At 45.6% G+C, this 15,506-nt stretch overlaps 1 protein-coding gene across 1 annotated transcript in view; it reads right to left on the bottom strand.

Annotated features, from left to right (window-relative positions):
- PCP4 (Purkinje cell protein 4) overlaps positions 1-15,506 on the bottom strand; it is a 58,113-nt gene that overhangs the window by 25,682 nt on the left and 16,925 nt on the right. The window contains exon 2 of the mRNA XM_012640085.1: positions 3,102-3,153. Within this exon, the coding sequence (XP_012495539.1) occupies positions 3,102-3,153 (52 nt within the window). The remainder of the gene's footprint in view (positions 1-3,101; positions 3,154-15,506) is intronic.

The raw sequence follows: 15,506 nt of genomic DNA, 5'->3' as shown, positions 1-15,506 counted from the left end.
AATTGCAGAAGAGCCCAACAATTTAAATACCTTTGGTGTGAAGTTTTAACGTCCTGACTTAGATCTTTTGTGATCCAAATAATTTCAAGGCACTCCTGCCATCCTTATTGCTTTTATGTTGAATGGAGACCTCAACTAAATTCATAATATTTGGAATGAGAACACTCTGCTTCATGTGAACAACTAATGAAATTTGGGGACATTCATTTTATGATTAAGTGACTACTATCCAAATCTCATAGCATTTTGATGTTTTATACTTCGTATTTCTATTCTCAGGGGTCCTTGCTCCTTCAACATGTGTAGACAGCTTCATTTGATATTAACAGGAAATATACATTACCATAATAGATCTCCCTAGGTCCCTGTGATGACAGAGTAAAATGATTTGAATTTCAATGAAATATAATATTAGGGTAAGACAGAAATTCCAAAATGATCTTCACATATCAGGAATTTAAGAATAAAAAATTAGGAGACTTGGATTCTTTAGGAAAAGGTCTTTTTGTCTATTTCTAGAAGTTTTTACCCTAATCTTTCTTGGGCTGTTCTGGCTTTCATCTTTGCTCATTTTTACAGGCAAAAGCACAAACCTAGTATTATAATAAAGTATCATGTACAAATATATAGAAGCAGTTTTACCTGAAATTAAAGTATAGCATGTTAATAATTTAGATTTATACAGTGCCATTATTCTATAACTATCAAATAATCTCTACTTCCTTTTTTCTACTCAGAAATAAATATCTTTTAATACCTAGAATTATATAATGAAAAGGCTTATTCATAGCATCTTGAATTTTTCCATACAATTACTTTTTATATCCCCATAAAAGCCTGTTTCCACTGGTGTGGACCAGTTTTCAGCTGAAAGAAATTCTATGCCTTTGAAGGGCAGAAAGTAGCATCGTCTGTAATAGCTGATAATTCCGTTTGGTGCAAATCGCCGAGCACACAGGCAGGCTTTGAAGGACCCATAGGCTGCCGGGATAAGGCTGAGGTGCAGAGTCATCAAGCTCATGAGACCTAGACCTGGTTCTGCCACCACCTTGCCTGATCTTTGGGCTGCAGGCTCCCCAGGGAATGACACGGGACTTGCACTGGAGCGGCAGTTCTCAAAGTTCAGACCAAGGACCCTAGCAGTACCCACCTCCACTGAGGGAGCCCGCGAGATCAAAAACGTTTTTGATCTTATAAAAGACATCATCATGAGTATTATTATTATTATAAAAGATACAGTTTGATCTTAAAAGATACCATTTGCTTTTTTTAACCCCATTCTCTCACGAGAGCACAGTGGAATTTTCCATAGGCTACACGTCTTGCGATACGGCAGCAGACTGGAAGCAGCAGCAGATGAGAAAACCCACCTGGCGTCTGTAAAGCCAGACATCCCGGAGATCCGCAAAAATGTAAATTACCCCTCTTCGCTAAATATTTTTCTGTTTTCTGTTTTGTAATTACTTTTCCTAAAAAAAAAATTGTTACGTTAACATGTAGTAGATTTATTACTTTGTTCTTAATGAATTGATAAATAAAACTTTTTTAGAGCTCTCCATTTTAATTTCTAATATGGGAACCCTCAGTAGACAGAACCAACATGAACAAAGTTCTTTGGGGTCTTCGAAAATCTTTGAGAATGGAAAGGCGTTGTGAGAGCGAAGCGTTCGAGACCTGCCATGGTACAGGGTCTCTGAGAAGGATTTCGACTGTAAACCTCTATGATTCTAAGGGTGAGGTTCCACGGAGACGAACTATGAATGTACAAACCAGGGAAATCAGTGGCGGCCCACAGCGCCCTACACGGGGAATGCTGCCCTGTGCACACGGTCACCTACCTCGTTTAAGCAGCTATAATTTTGCTCCTCCCTTTTAAGCTCCACCCTTTGCTCCCTCTTCTGCTTTCGGACCCCACCTGCCACACCGCACACCCACCCCAACTCACACACGGGAGCAGAAAAGGAAGCTCCATTCAGCTCCTGAAAGACCTTGTTTCCTTCCCCCGCCCCCAGCTCCGATTGAGACATTGTAGGGCACCAACCTCTCTACTTACTGATATGATGACCCCCCTACCCTAGGGGTCGCCACACTGACCCTGCCCTATAGGGTGGCCCCAAATGGGCAGGAGATGCAGAGGAACATTCTTTCACTCAAGTCTTGCTCAGGCCCCAGCTCAGACCCACTACAGAGGTGCCGAAGTGGCTTTTCGGCCCCAAAGGAATTGTGGCAGGTGGTATTTGAGGTTGGCACTACCCACAATTCGACTGGGGGACACCAGCATACATTCCATTCAGTTGGAAGCAAGAGTAGTTTTCCACAAGAGAAGAGTTCATTTTGAGTTAAAAAAAAAGTTAGAACACCCAGAGTCTAACCTCGCCAGAACTGCCCTGTAGCCCTTGGTGCATACAGCTGGGGACTGTTCGTTACTACGCTTTGTCCTCCATGGCAACTGCTAACTTTAGGGACCAGGGGTTTAAATGGGCTCTATTTCCTTCAGGATCCATGTTCTTCCTGCTCCAGGCCACATCCCAGCCCCAACACCAGTCCTGCTTCCTGACCCATAAAAATAGGATGATCTTTCCTACAATTTAGGGCCAGAGAGGCAGGACGCAATGCCGCATCACAGCCATCAGCTGTGTGTGTCGACACCCGCTGACCCAGCACCTCCCTGGGCCCAGCTCTGTTTCTGTGTGCTCTGGAGGGCTGAGGCGAGTTTTTCAACATCCTTTCAGGAGTTGAGCACTTCACAGTTTTCAAAGCACTTATCTCATTTGATCTCATTTTATCCTCACAACAACTTGGATGATTCTCACCAACCCTAATGAAGAAAGCAGAGAACTATATTTGCACTGTAATTATCATGTTGCCCAAAATGGGAGTCCTCCTCCGGGAGGGAAACTGCTCTTATCACTGCGTTTAGCTAGCTCGGTTTTCTTTGTGAAACCAGCCCTCGGTGCTCCCTGAGAATTGCTAAGCTCCACTGTAAACCGAAGCACAGACGTATACAATAAGCAGACTGGGATGGAAGGCATGACCCAGCCCTGCTGCGTGCCCAGGGCTCAGAGGGGAAAAATGTGACTGGACTAGTCACGTCCTCTTACCGTTTTCACCAGATGTCTTGTCTTTTCCATTGGTTGCCCCAGCACCTTGTCGCTAAACGCATAAAAAAAAAAGAAAGAAATTGTTATCAGGATGATTTTCGTCTCTTTCATTGTTTTAAATATCTCTTGCATTGTATCGAGTTCTCTGTTACTTTAGCTCAGATGGCTAAAGCATCATGCTCATGAGAGCAGGAAGGACCAACCAAGGCAAGGATCTACTGCAGTCACACAGATGGCCTTCCTGGTCCACATCGCTGCTGTGTAAACACAGTTCACTTAGTAGCAAAGGAAACCAGGACAAAGACTGTTGTTGATCAGGCCTAACCTCACCGAAAACGTGGGGGAAACAGCCAAGAGTTTGCGTCAACTACAAGATCAGAATTTAAACTTTCGTCAATGATGGCTGTTACACTGCTATGTTTTCATTCAAGTCACTATGTCCAATGTCTTCATTTTAAATTTTATTTATTTATCTATCTATTTTTTGAGACAGAGTCTTGCTCTGTCACCCCAGCTAGAGTGCAGTGGCATCATCATAGCTCACTGCAACCTCAAACTCCTGGGTTCAAGCAATCCTCCTGCCTCAGCCTCCCAAGTAGCTGGAACTAAAGGCATGAGCCACCACGCCCAGCTCATTTTTCTATTTTTAGTAGAGACAGGGTCTTGCTCTTGCTCAGGCTGGTCTCCAACTCCTGAGCTCAAGCAATCCTCCAGCCTTGGCCTCCTAGAGTGCTAGGATTACAGGCATGAGCCACTGCGCCAGGCCTTAAGTAAATTTTAATCAACTACAAGACTCTTATGTTGATAGAGTTTCTCCTACTGTTGAAACATTTTTTCTGCCATTGTTTATGCCTATACTGTGAATTTTTATTTTACCAGCTTGATGGAAGTATGAAGAATTCTATCAGTAGACTTGGATCTTTGGGCGAGATTCTCTGGGTGTGAGGTCTGGGGGACTGGGTGAAATGCGTTACATTACAAAGCGTGTTTCCTCAAAGCTTAACATGATGTTCAAACTATTCTAGCCCATGGAGAGAGAAGCATTCTGTCAATACAACTTTTTGGTCATTATCAGAAAATACACCTATAAAGTCTAGCTTTCAGGTGAAGAAAATGAGGCAGGTGGGAACATGATTTGTCCAAGACCTATATCATCTTGGCTAACGGGTGGCAGAGGCCTCCTTGCCTACAGGAATCACTATGGAAATGTAACCATCTGGGTGGGACCCCGGAAAGGGAGGCAGGGCACCAGGCAAGGAGAAAACCACTGCAGGTGACCACACAATGGGAGGAAGGTACCCTCAAAATTCATGTTTGGGTCCAGGACTAAGAACAATATTATAAAAATAATAATCAGTTCCCTTTGGTGTTCAGTGTTGTTGTGAGAAATTCCCACATCATTTGTCACCCCTTGATTAATGGTACACGGATTATCTGGGGAAACCTTGCTTCCACATTCTGGTTAATGTAAGCAAATAGGGTGAATGATAAAGACTTATGTTAACAAAGTTAACCTGAGTGTGCTTATTGCCTTTTGCAGATGATAACCCGAGAGAAGCGAAGTAAAGCCTTCTGCATCGTATCAACACCCCTCACCCTCCACCCTAGCTAACGTGAAATGATTTAAACCAGATAACGTATTTCTTAAATTTAGTAGATTTGCAAGTAAAAATGCCTCCTTCTTGCCTGTCCCTATTTTGATGGCTTCTATCTCAGCACAAAGCTGGCAGCTGGCTGTACCGGATGGGAATTTGACCTGGTCAGGAATGCAACAGCTGTCCTGGGTGACTCAACTCCTGCATTTGAACCCTGGATCCTTCCCTGCATAATTCATAGAAGGCTCAGAAAAAGAGAAAATTCCACGGAATAAAAGGACCGTGTTTTAGAGTAGAATAAAGTCAAATTAAATGCAATACAAGTACAAAATAGGCACACACACAGCCCCGCTGTCTTTAAATGCTTTAAACATGAACACCTTTCAAATGTCATGAATACCTCATTTCTTAAAAGATCACTTTCTAGAAACCAGAGGAAAACCAAAATGAAATGTGCTCGGGGAGAAAAGGAGTCATTCTTCAGGCTTTCTAAGACAGCGTTCTTGTGTCGGGTCTTATTTAACGGAGGCACGGTGAAGCTGATTGATGTCACAGGAGATGGTGTCTTGGATCAGAAATGATTCTGGTAAAAAAGAACTAGTCATCGAAAGCTCGTCGTTGCAGAATTCTTTGAGATCTTACGACATTTTCAAGGGAAGGCCGGGAGCAGAGGGAAATTGTCCAAGAGTTTCCCTGGGGTCTTGTCTCTGCACGTGACTGTTCCATCACCACACCAGGCCCGGCAGTTGATCATGGAGCGAGTCTGGGCCGGGCCGGGTGAGGGGGGATCGCAGCTCACACTGCGGAGCCCAGGATCTAAGGGCTCTGGAGCATCACTGACGCGTGAGTTCTGACGGCATCCTTGGCAGAGTAGAAACCCTCGGTATCCTCATCAGCCTGGCTGTCCCAATCGTATCCCAAGGCGCAGAGAGGAACTTGCTCGAGCACACAGTAGGGAAGAAGCAGAGCCAGGATTCAAACCCAAAGAACCGGGCTCTAACGTCTCCCCCCTTAACCACCATGCCAATGTCTCTCCGTCTTGTGTGCAGGGAGTAATGAGGCAGGGAGATAAGGGTTTGAAGGTTAATGTGGCTTCATTAGCACCACAGGCTGAGAGTTTTCAGAACACTTGGCTTACAGGAAGAAGCAGAGTCAAACAGCCAATGGCTCGATTGTAGAAATGCTACGAGATCTTTTTTTAGTGTTTAAATAACACAGGCACCCAGAGCCAGGCTACGCCAACATAAATGGCTGGCTGGATGGATGAATGGCTGAACGTAGATCACTCTCTAAAAGGCCATTAGGGGAAACATTCTTTTTCACGAGGAGATAGAGGTTAGCATTCTGGGGAAGAGGCTGCCTTTTCTCTCTGCCCCACTTTCTTCCAGAGCTGAGAAGATCTGACCTCTTCCCTCCACCCTAAATCAGCTCCAACCATGAGTTCATCGTCCTGAGAACCCATGTTGCTCACTGAACAGAAGTAGTCCCACCTCAAAGACATCATCTATTATAATTGGACTAATAAATAAAATCAAGTGTTGAAGGAAAAGGGCACGATAACTGGACTTCAGAACAAACCCTAACATGAGATTCTGGAATTCTGAGCACATTCCTAGGAATTCCATCAATGGCTCAATGGTGTCCTGAATACCACCACCGTGTTATTCAGTTTAGATATCCGTATAACTTAATATATGAGGGTATGCAGAAGGCAGGGAAAGTGTTCTTTGGCCAAATACAAACAGCCACAATTACCAGGTTAATGCAATGTAGAAAATATGTTGTCAGAATTCCCTAGAAAACCAAGCACTCATGTATTTGAGAGTTTCAGGAGTGTGGCATTCGATACCATTTTGTAGCAGATACCTGCTCGGGTGTTTTCTGGTGGATCTAGAGAGTGATCAATGGCTGTGGCTGTGAAGAACAGCAGAGATTGATAACACATGAGATTTCCTTATCTTCTCTTCTGGGGCAGGGGTGGTAATAGAGGCAAAAAATCAGCATCAGTTTCAGCCACAGCAAAACTGGAGCCATCAGGTGTCCTCCTAATTGCACTCCTGGGAGAATCCTGCCCGAGTCTTGTGGTCTGCCCCTTGTGATGGTGCTTGGCACAGAGGTCCTCATTCAGGTCCTCTCCTGGTCATCTCCACCCCAGCCCCTTCCTAACAAATTCCCTTTCATAAAATGCTCCTGTTTGGGACCCTCTGCATCACCTTGTCCCCTGCATACACGGCAGCCTCCTCCATGCTCACCTTAGTGTCTAGAAGGACAACCCCTTCCTCCTTTGGCTGTCTGAAATCAGTGTCCCTGGTGCCAGCTCTGTGTCTGTTCCCTCGGACTGGCCCTCCCTCTTCAAACATGTCAAAGCAATGTTCCTGTGGTCATCCTCAGAGACCTTTTCAAGGGACAGAGGTCCCTTTGTGGGACAGCGTATTCTACTCAGACTTGTCTTTATGATCACGACTAGGAAAACTACTTGACTCTTTAGAACACAGACACATCTTCCTCAAAATGGCCTCTTTCAATACTGTCCTTATTTCACTGTCTGGATGCACTTAATACCCATCAAAGGATGAAACACGAGTACTCAGAAAGGGAGGTTTCCTTTCTCGGCAATATTCACTAATAAAAATACAGCACGTCAGAATTTCATAAGACCATAATTAAAAGGAACTTAAATAACGAATGAGTATATGAAAGATCCTTGTGCCTTGAAATGTTTCTTCTGATAACTTAGGACTTGCCAAGCATCCATAAAAAGGCAGGGAGGCATTTAAGGTACAATTTTTGTAGTGATCTTTCCTGACAGTCCCGTTGCACCGAGGTCTGCAGGAAAATAACAAAGAATATGTCTTAGTCTGGCTTCCCAGAAAGCAAAGCCTGAGGCAAGTGCCGTTGTTCTAGAATTTTATTAGAGTAGCTGATGCCAGGAATGAGGGGGAGGAAGGAAGCAGGGCAGAGAGTGAGCTACCGTGAGGACTCCTCATCAAACCGGCGCTCTCATGGGGCAACCGAACGTTGCCCTTGTGGGGTGGCCCGTGAGAGCTGTGTAAACTGTGTCTGAGGACAGACCCTTGGGGGAGCCGCAAACGATTTATCCACCAGCTCCTGTCTCTCATTGATCCAAGATGCTCTGCAGAGCACTGGTCCCCGATGCGTCTGGGCTGTGCAAGGTCTTGCACCCGGCATCCGCCCGGGGCCGAGGAGGCAGCCCCGGGCTGGGGGAGGGAAGGTGGAGGTGTTCAGTATGGGCAGGATGATATGCTGTCCCTCTGCACCTGCCTGAAGTCTGTGGGGCCCAGGCTGAGCTGGCCACTCGCAGGGGTCCTCAGAGAGGGTCCGTAGTGACACGTGAGTGGTGTCTGACCCAGCACACAAACATGACTGGGTGACTTCTTTCTTCAACCACGTTGCAAAATCACAGAGAGCCCCTTCATATCAGATGTCTCCCTAGCTGAGCAGACCACACTAAGTTCCAGGTAAATAACTGGCTTTGGATCCATTTCTCTCTGTACTTTGAGTTTGGAATGGATGTAAAGATATGTCTGGCCGTGTTTATGTTACAGCTAAGAGCTGTACACACGTCATTAACAGCAGGGCTGGAATAGAAATGTGTTGGCATCCTGAATGTCGCTAACAGCCTCAAACACTCTCAGGACCTGTCTCTTACAAAGCCTCCTTATGCTTCCTCTGAAAGTAAGGGACTCGCCTATGTGTCAGTCTGTTATTCTTCCTTGTGAAATCTATTACAAAATCAAGTGTTCTTGGAATAGCCACCACCGGGTAAGGTGAACGAGGCATTTGCCACGGCCCAAAATATAAGGGGGCACCAAGAAACTCGATAATCAAATAATATTGTAAATCAAAAGTACTGCAAGAGGTCATGAACAAATATTAACATTGAAATACTAAATAAAGACAGGATTGAAATGACCGATACGTCCTTGTGCCTCAGTCTCCAGTGTGGTTCAACCCAACACTAGTGATCGTATTTCCCTAAAGTGAGGACACGACTGGAGCAACCCAGCAATCCCGGGACTAGAGAATTGTTCTAACGCAGTCACTGAAACCCTTTCACTACCTTACGGGCCGTGACTGTATGTTAAGAACTCACACCATCATTGTGTGAGTGTTTATGACGTGATTTCTAGAACACTGCGGTGGACGGTCCCATCTTTCACACGTTGCTGTCCACACTCACAAAATCGGTACTCTATTTGTACATCATGGAAGAAGCCAAATTACCAAAACCTGTCTCACCATTAATCCTAACCCGAAACATGAGGCAGATCGTGCCTGTTTGGAAAATCTCTCAGCGAAGTACCTATTGTAACATCTTGAGGATGAAACACAAGTTCCACAATTAAAAGACATTTATTTTCTATTCCAGAGGTTGAAGAGTGTGAAATGTGAAATGAACTGTAGCTGGTTAAATCTGGGATCCAAGCTGCAGTCCAAGAATATTTTCGGAATCTATGCCTGTGGCATTCCAGTGGGTAAATTCGCAGCCGCTCTAAGAACTTGACTTGATATTTCATTTGATGAGATATGGCTTGACTAAAGGGTCCCCACTTCCAAAGCCTCCTTAGGGTTAGGGGACAGGGAGCCTCCTGAATCAGCAGGACCCAGGCCACCCCAGATTCCTCAGGGGCCCCTGCACTCCACCTCTTCTTTCTCATCTCCCCAGTAGACTTGCCCATTTGGTCACCAAAGATTGGAAAGAGCGTAATACAAAAATTTGGCTTCAGCAACACTAGAGAAAAGAAGACAGTGTCCCCAAGCAACCAGGTCTGCAGGGGACAAGGGACACAGGGACTCACAGACCCTCTAGCTCTCAGCAACATTCCTCCTGAGCCCTTTGGGAACAGCGGTGAGACTGGCTCCTCCAGGCCTGGTGCCAGCCTTCGGTGCTGCTGCTCAGGGGCAATCCCCAGTGAGAGGACTGTGGTGCTCCCAGGTCAGGAAATAAAAGATCATTTTTCAGAGCAGATTATCAAAACGAGGTGCATTCACCAACGTGCAAAGCTATCAGCAGTGAAGGTCGTGGCCACGTGGTCGTGGCCGGGTGTCAAATATCCGAATGCGGCCGGGGGAGGGGACTTACTCCTGGACCATTTGCTTTTGTCTTTTCTGAGCCAGGCCCTGGGCGGGGCCCAAGGGTCCTGAGGGGAAGGGCATGTGCTCCCACCTTGGTCGGCTCCCAGGCTGGAGGGGCAGGCAGGGAATAAAGCCACTAGATCAACACGGTGGGTGGGGAGGAGCGACCCAAGAATGACCGAGGTGGGGGGCACAGGAGAGGGGCCCCGATCTCATGCCACGGGCAGGTCTGGAGGGATGCTGTGAGCCACTGGCTGTCCCCAGCTGTGGGGTATGGGGGACATCCCTGACCAGAGTCTCAGTCCCCTCCTTGCGAGAGAGAAACCGTCGTCCATGACCCACACTGGCCGCATCTAAGGGCCCCATCCCCACCCCTCCGTCCACTAACGACAGTGTTTTCCACAGAGTCATCACTCGGTGATGTAGTGGACGGCTTCTCTGGATGAAGAGCAGGGACACTATTTGTTCCAAAGTGCTCTTTAGCATTTTGTTCTCTGTTCCCGACGTCTGGCCTCTGTTGGCCCCTGTCTACCAAGTGGTTGCAGAGATTTCACACAAGAAGGAAGGAAAACTCCATCTCCTTCCCACGGCGGCTCGAAAGCTCTTGTTAGCAAGTGCTACTTAATGCCATCTATCCCCCAGTGATGCATTTTCTCTTAAGTTATCTTTCTCCGTGGTGCTGTCTTCTGTTCCTGTGGTAGCATCACGGTATTTTCATTTCTAATGGTTTTGGGGTTTCTAGCTCCCCTGAAATGGCAGCATCTCGACAAGCAGTTCCTCAGATGGGTCATAACTAGAGAAAATAACACAAATCTGCATCTCTTTTGCATATATTGCACTTGGGACCATGAAGTTTCAGATATTGCATATTCTTCGCAACACCCCACACGGGAGAGACATCAAACGGAGAACCGTCCCCAGTTACCCCAGTAAGTTTCTTTTGATCGCCGTGTTTATAAAGAAACAAAAAGATGGTTTCTATATTTAATGTTTTAATGCAAAGGATCATGAGTCTCTTGGACGATCAGTCTTTAAATGAACAGGAAGCAGAGCCGCAGCAACTGCAGTGAAACGGGAGGCAGGAGCAGCCGGGTGGGCCAGCAGGTAGTCGATGGCTCCTGGGCCACCACGGTCATTAAGCAAATGGCTTCTCTGGAGCATCAAAGGTGCATCATTAAAGGCACTTTCCAAATCAAAGCTGCTGAGTTTGTCCGAAGAGCAGAAGAGACTTTTATGCCAACATTTTATGATAAGGACAGAATAGATTTAATTTCTTGCCACTGATATTTTTAAATCATCTATAATTCTCCTACTAACATTCCAAAAATTGAGCATTAATTTAATCCCAAAAGGTGTAGAAATTAATGTCAAAAGAAAACTTCAGCTGGAAGGGTTTTTTTCTTTTTTTAAGTTGGTTTAAAAATAAAGTGATGGGATCTTCCAATGCATTAACCTTTCTAGTGCTCCCTCTGCACTCTTATTCTCACCTGTGAAAGATCCACGGGCTGAAATTCTGCCTCAAACTCTGTATTCTATTCCTAGCACTTTTTTCCTGATCTTTATGGTAAGAGAATTAATTAGCATCACTGCAGTTCAGGCAAACCGTTTAGGAAGGGACCATCATTTTCAGGGATTCATGATTTCCTTTACTGAAATCCATCTTCTTCTTTATCCCACAGACATATTTTTAAAATTAGTATTTTCTACCCTACAAAACCTTCTTTGTGCCAATTTTCATTTTAAAGAATACTGTTTTCTATTTGCAAAAGTAGAATATGTCATTATGAAATTTTTGGAAAATAAATGCACAAGAAAGAAAGCCAACTATAATTCAACTGATCACAGTCAATCCTTGTTAATAATACTGCAGGATATTTTCTGTGTGGACACAACATACACATAGTCTCTGTTTTATAAAAATTGCCATATGCCACACACATAATTTCATAATAGGTGTCTGTTGCAACTTAAAGGATAGTTGCTCTTTAGTGACCTATGTGTGCAGGTTTCCACCTGCACAGATTTGATGATGTGAAATGTCCACCCCAGTCTGTCGAGTTCATTTGGAGCTTTTCAAATCCTCCGTATCTCATCCAGGCCAAAATAGTCCCTTTGCTTTGTTTACTCAGCTCAACGAAGAGTCGCAGCAAGGTGTGTGTTGCTGTCGATTGTCTTTGAAAATGAAGGGTGCAGAAGGTTCTGAATGGTCCTTGCGTTGGGCAAACGCCACCACAATTCTTGCAGGGTTATGGACTGGATTGGGACCTCCCTCAAAGGATTCAAAGGATGTCCTAACCCTCAGGACCTCAGAATGTCATCTTACTTAGAGATGGGGTCTTTGCAGAAGTGATCAAATTAAGAAGAGGTCACTAGGGTGGCCCTAATCTGGTACAGCAGGTGTCCTTATAAACAGGGATGATTTGGACACAGACATGCACAGACGGAAGGGGCTGTGAAGAGACAGGGTGCAGATGGCCTGGAACAGACCTTCCCTCACAGCTCGTAGAAGGAACCAATCCTGCACATACCTCAATTTTCATATTTTTTTTTTCTTTTAGGAGACAATGTCTCATTATGTTGCCCAGGCTGATCTCAAATTCCTGGCCTCAAGCAATCCTCCAACCTCGGCCTCTCAAAGTGCTGGGATTGCAGGTGTGAGATGCCGTGCCCAGCCAGACACCCAGATTTGAAACTCCTGGTCTCCAGAACTAAGAGAGAACACGTTTCTGTGGCTTAAGCCTCCCAACTTGTGGTACTTCGTGACAGCAGCCATAGGAGACTAAGTGATAGGTACAGACAGCAGTATGCGAAGGGACAGACTTCTCCACCTGTGCTGATAAAAGGACACTCAGAGAAGAAAGCTGGACACAGGCTTGCTCTGGGGCCCCTGAGCCCTGCCCTGGCATCCCGGTCCAGAGGACAGGGAGGAGCCCCAGCCTCAGGGCCCAGAGCACATGGGGTATGTGCCCTCTGTAGGGGCTGATTCTATGGGCATGGGCTGAGTTCTCTCCTGAGCCCCCAGCCACATGGAGGCTGAACACTGACCCTGGGCTGGAAACAAGGGCACTATCCTGCTTAAACCACCCGCCAGGAATGCTTTCTCCAGCCCAGAGCCAGAGGTTTCCCCAGATGCCTGGTATGATGTCGCTCTCTGCCCCTTTGTGAGGCAGCACCTAGCAGGGGGACGAGCCGTGGGCAGAGCAGCCCAGTGGCAGCCAGGAGCTTGGCTGGGACTCACGCTCCGTTCCTGGCTGCCGCGTGGTTACACACCTCCCCACAACCCTGGCTCTGCTGGATGTGGCTGAGTAGCCCCTGGAGCAGGAGTGGGTGGTGGTGTTTGTTCTGCCAGTTTAAGAAAGATCAGGACAGAAACCCAATTAAAGTTTAGGGCTGAGGCTGCCCTGCAGAAGCAAACACAACACGCTCCTACCCAGTGAATGCCCTCTGCTGTCTGAGATCCTGGAATGAGCTACAAGGATCAGGAACTTGGGTCACTCTTATGTCCCTTCTGACACTTCCGCTATTCGTTACAAAGCACCATTTAGAAATTGTTGCTCTGCATGATTTAATTTATTTACAAGCCTATGTGATCATGCTATTCTCAAAACCGTGTGCAAACCTTGCATCGTAATTGGGCTTGTTTTTATTTAGGGTGTGCCGTGGAGGATGTGGGTCCTAGGGCTAAAGGTGGAAGGAAGGGATGGGCTCCACAGGCACACAGAAGAATTTTTCAGGGTGACAAGATACTCTATGTCTCAATTATAAGACTGTATTCGTGTCAATACTCATCAACAGTACAACTAAAAGAGGTACATTTTACTATATATAGATGACACTTTAATAATTCTGACTTTAAAAAAAAAAGTGTCTTGCAATCAGACTGCACAGGCTATCCCAGCCCTGTCATGTGGCAGTTGCATGACTGTATGCAGGTCACTTGAGTTCTCTGAGCCTCAGTTTCTGCTTCTATAAAATGGGAATAACGATATATCTACCTCATTAGGGTGTGAGAATTAAATGAAATAAAAATGCTCCATTGCATGAATCTGGTTCCTAAAAGAAATCAGACAGCAAAGTAATGGTAAAACAGGCTTAAAAAGAAATTCACCTCTTTCTTTTCCATTGTATTCAACTTGCAGTATAGTTAAGGAAATGAAAAAAGCACGTTGTGCTCAGCAGTTTGAAGACCAGGGGTAAAGCCCAGATCCCACGTGTGGCTGAGGGATCATTCACTCCTCAGCTTCTTCGTCTAGCCAGTCTCTTTTTCATGGTGAATTAAAACAAATTAAATAAAACAGAACATGTACCTCGCATGGCTGTTACGAGAATCCAAAGAAAGAATATTAATATTTGCAATCATTTTTCTCATAGAGGATGTAGCCTCTACCTATGTTATTAAGTTGTTAATTTTCATTAGTTTCTCAGGCCTCTGATTCTGGTGGATACATTTCGTGTGTTTGGTAAAAATTACAGCTTGCGTTTTTTCTAGAAAGGGAAGATACAAGAGGAGGGTACACTGATGGTCAAAGAACCAACTGGATGGAAGTGGGGGGAAGCTGGGAGAGGCTAGGGGCCCCATTATGACGTCTGTGTATCTGATTCAATCTTTAGACTCTCTGCAGGCCTGAGGTTGGATAAAAGGACGAGGGAAGCAACATCTCCACTTGTCCCAGCAACAGCCAAAGTAACCCACCCTCAACCAGCACTGGGAGCCCCACGGATCTGTAAGGTGCTGGAACAATGCGCGAATGAAGATGTCTGCCCACCCTCTGCAGCCGAATTGCACCCAGAGAAATGCTTCTACATCCACCCCACTTCCTTTATTGTCCTCCTGTATTTGTGTCAGTTCCTTAGATTAGCCTCAGAATAAAGGTTGCTGGCATAAAGGCCAGATGCTAGCCAGAACAGCTGCCGTGGTTGGAAAATGACCACAGTGGGCTTTTGGACAAGGCACAGATATCCAAAAGCTTCTCACAGGATTACAATCTCACGGGGTACACAGAAGGCACCAGATCCAAGCAGGGTAGAGGAAGAAAGAAGGAATTTGTTTTCTCTTCCTGTCCCTGGAAGTTATGGCTGACTAACCAGACGCCAAGAGTAAGAAAGAGGTTGGAAAATTGTCAATAATAGGTCAACGTCATAGAAGAAACTGTGCCTGGAAGTAACTCATTTAAGGGCAAGTGTGCCTTTTACAGATGATTAGGGAAAAAAACAACAGGCAAGGCCAGTTTTCTAGAACTAAAGGAAACCCGTAATGTAATGACTTCGAGAATACCAAGCCTGCCTGTCCTTCCTAGAATGATGTGATTTTTCAAGGACTTTTACACTTCAAAGGCTAGAGAAGTTGAAGTGAGAGCAGAAAACCCACATGGGGTCTCCCCGGATTACGGAAACTGGCCATAGAGACAGACACGTCTTTGCTTTCAACAGCAACACCAGCATTCCATTCCCCATCCCTCTCCAATATAGCTAGTAAAATGCCTTGCCAGTTGTCATCAAATAAAGGTAAAAGAATGAACAAAAACCACAGAATGAAAATGCCCCAACAGCCAGGAGAATCCTGCCCTACGGGTCCCTAAGCAGCAATCCATCCTGAAAGATCTCTCACCATGGCTACACGGGCTCTAACACAGCTGAACCAATCATAACCTACTGCTGTGTTCAGATTCCTTGTTAAGTGAACAAAAAGGTGTGCAGGAGAAGAAAGGACACA

This window comes from Propithecus coquereli, unplaced genomic scaffold (genome assembly GCF_000956105.1).
Source record: "Propithecus coquereli isolate 6110/MARCELLA unplaced genomic scaffold, Pcoq_1.0 Scaffold148, whole genome shotgun sequence".
In the NCBI taxonomy this organism is placed as follows: Eukaryota; Metazoa; Chordata; class Mammalia; order Primates; family Indriidae; genus Propithecus; species Propithecus coquereli.
The sequence above is the reverse complement of the archived record's forward strand: the minus strand, read 5'-3'. Positions and strand labels throughout refer to the sequence as shown.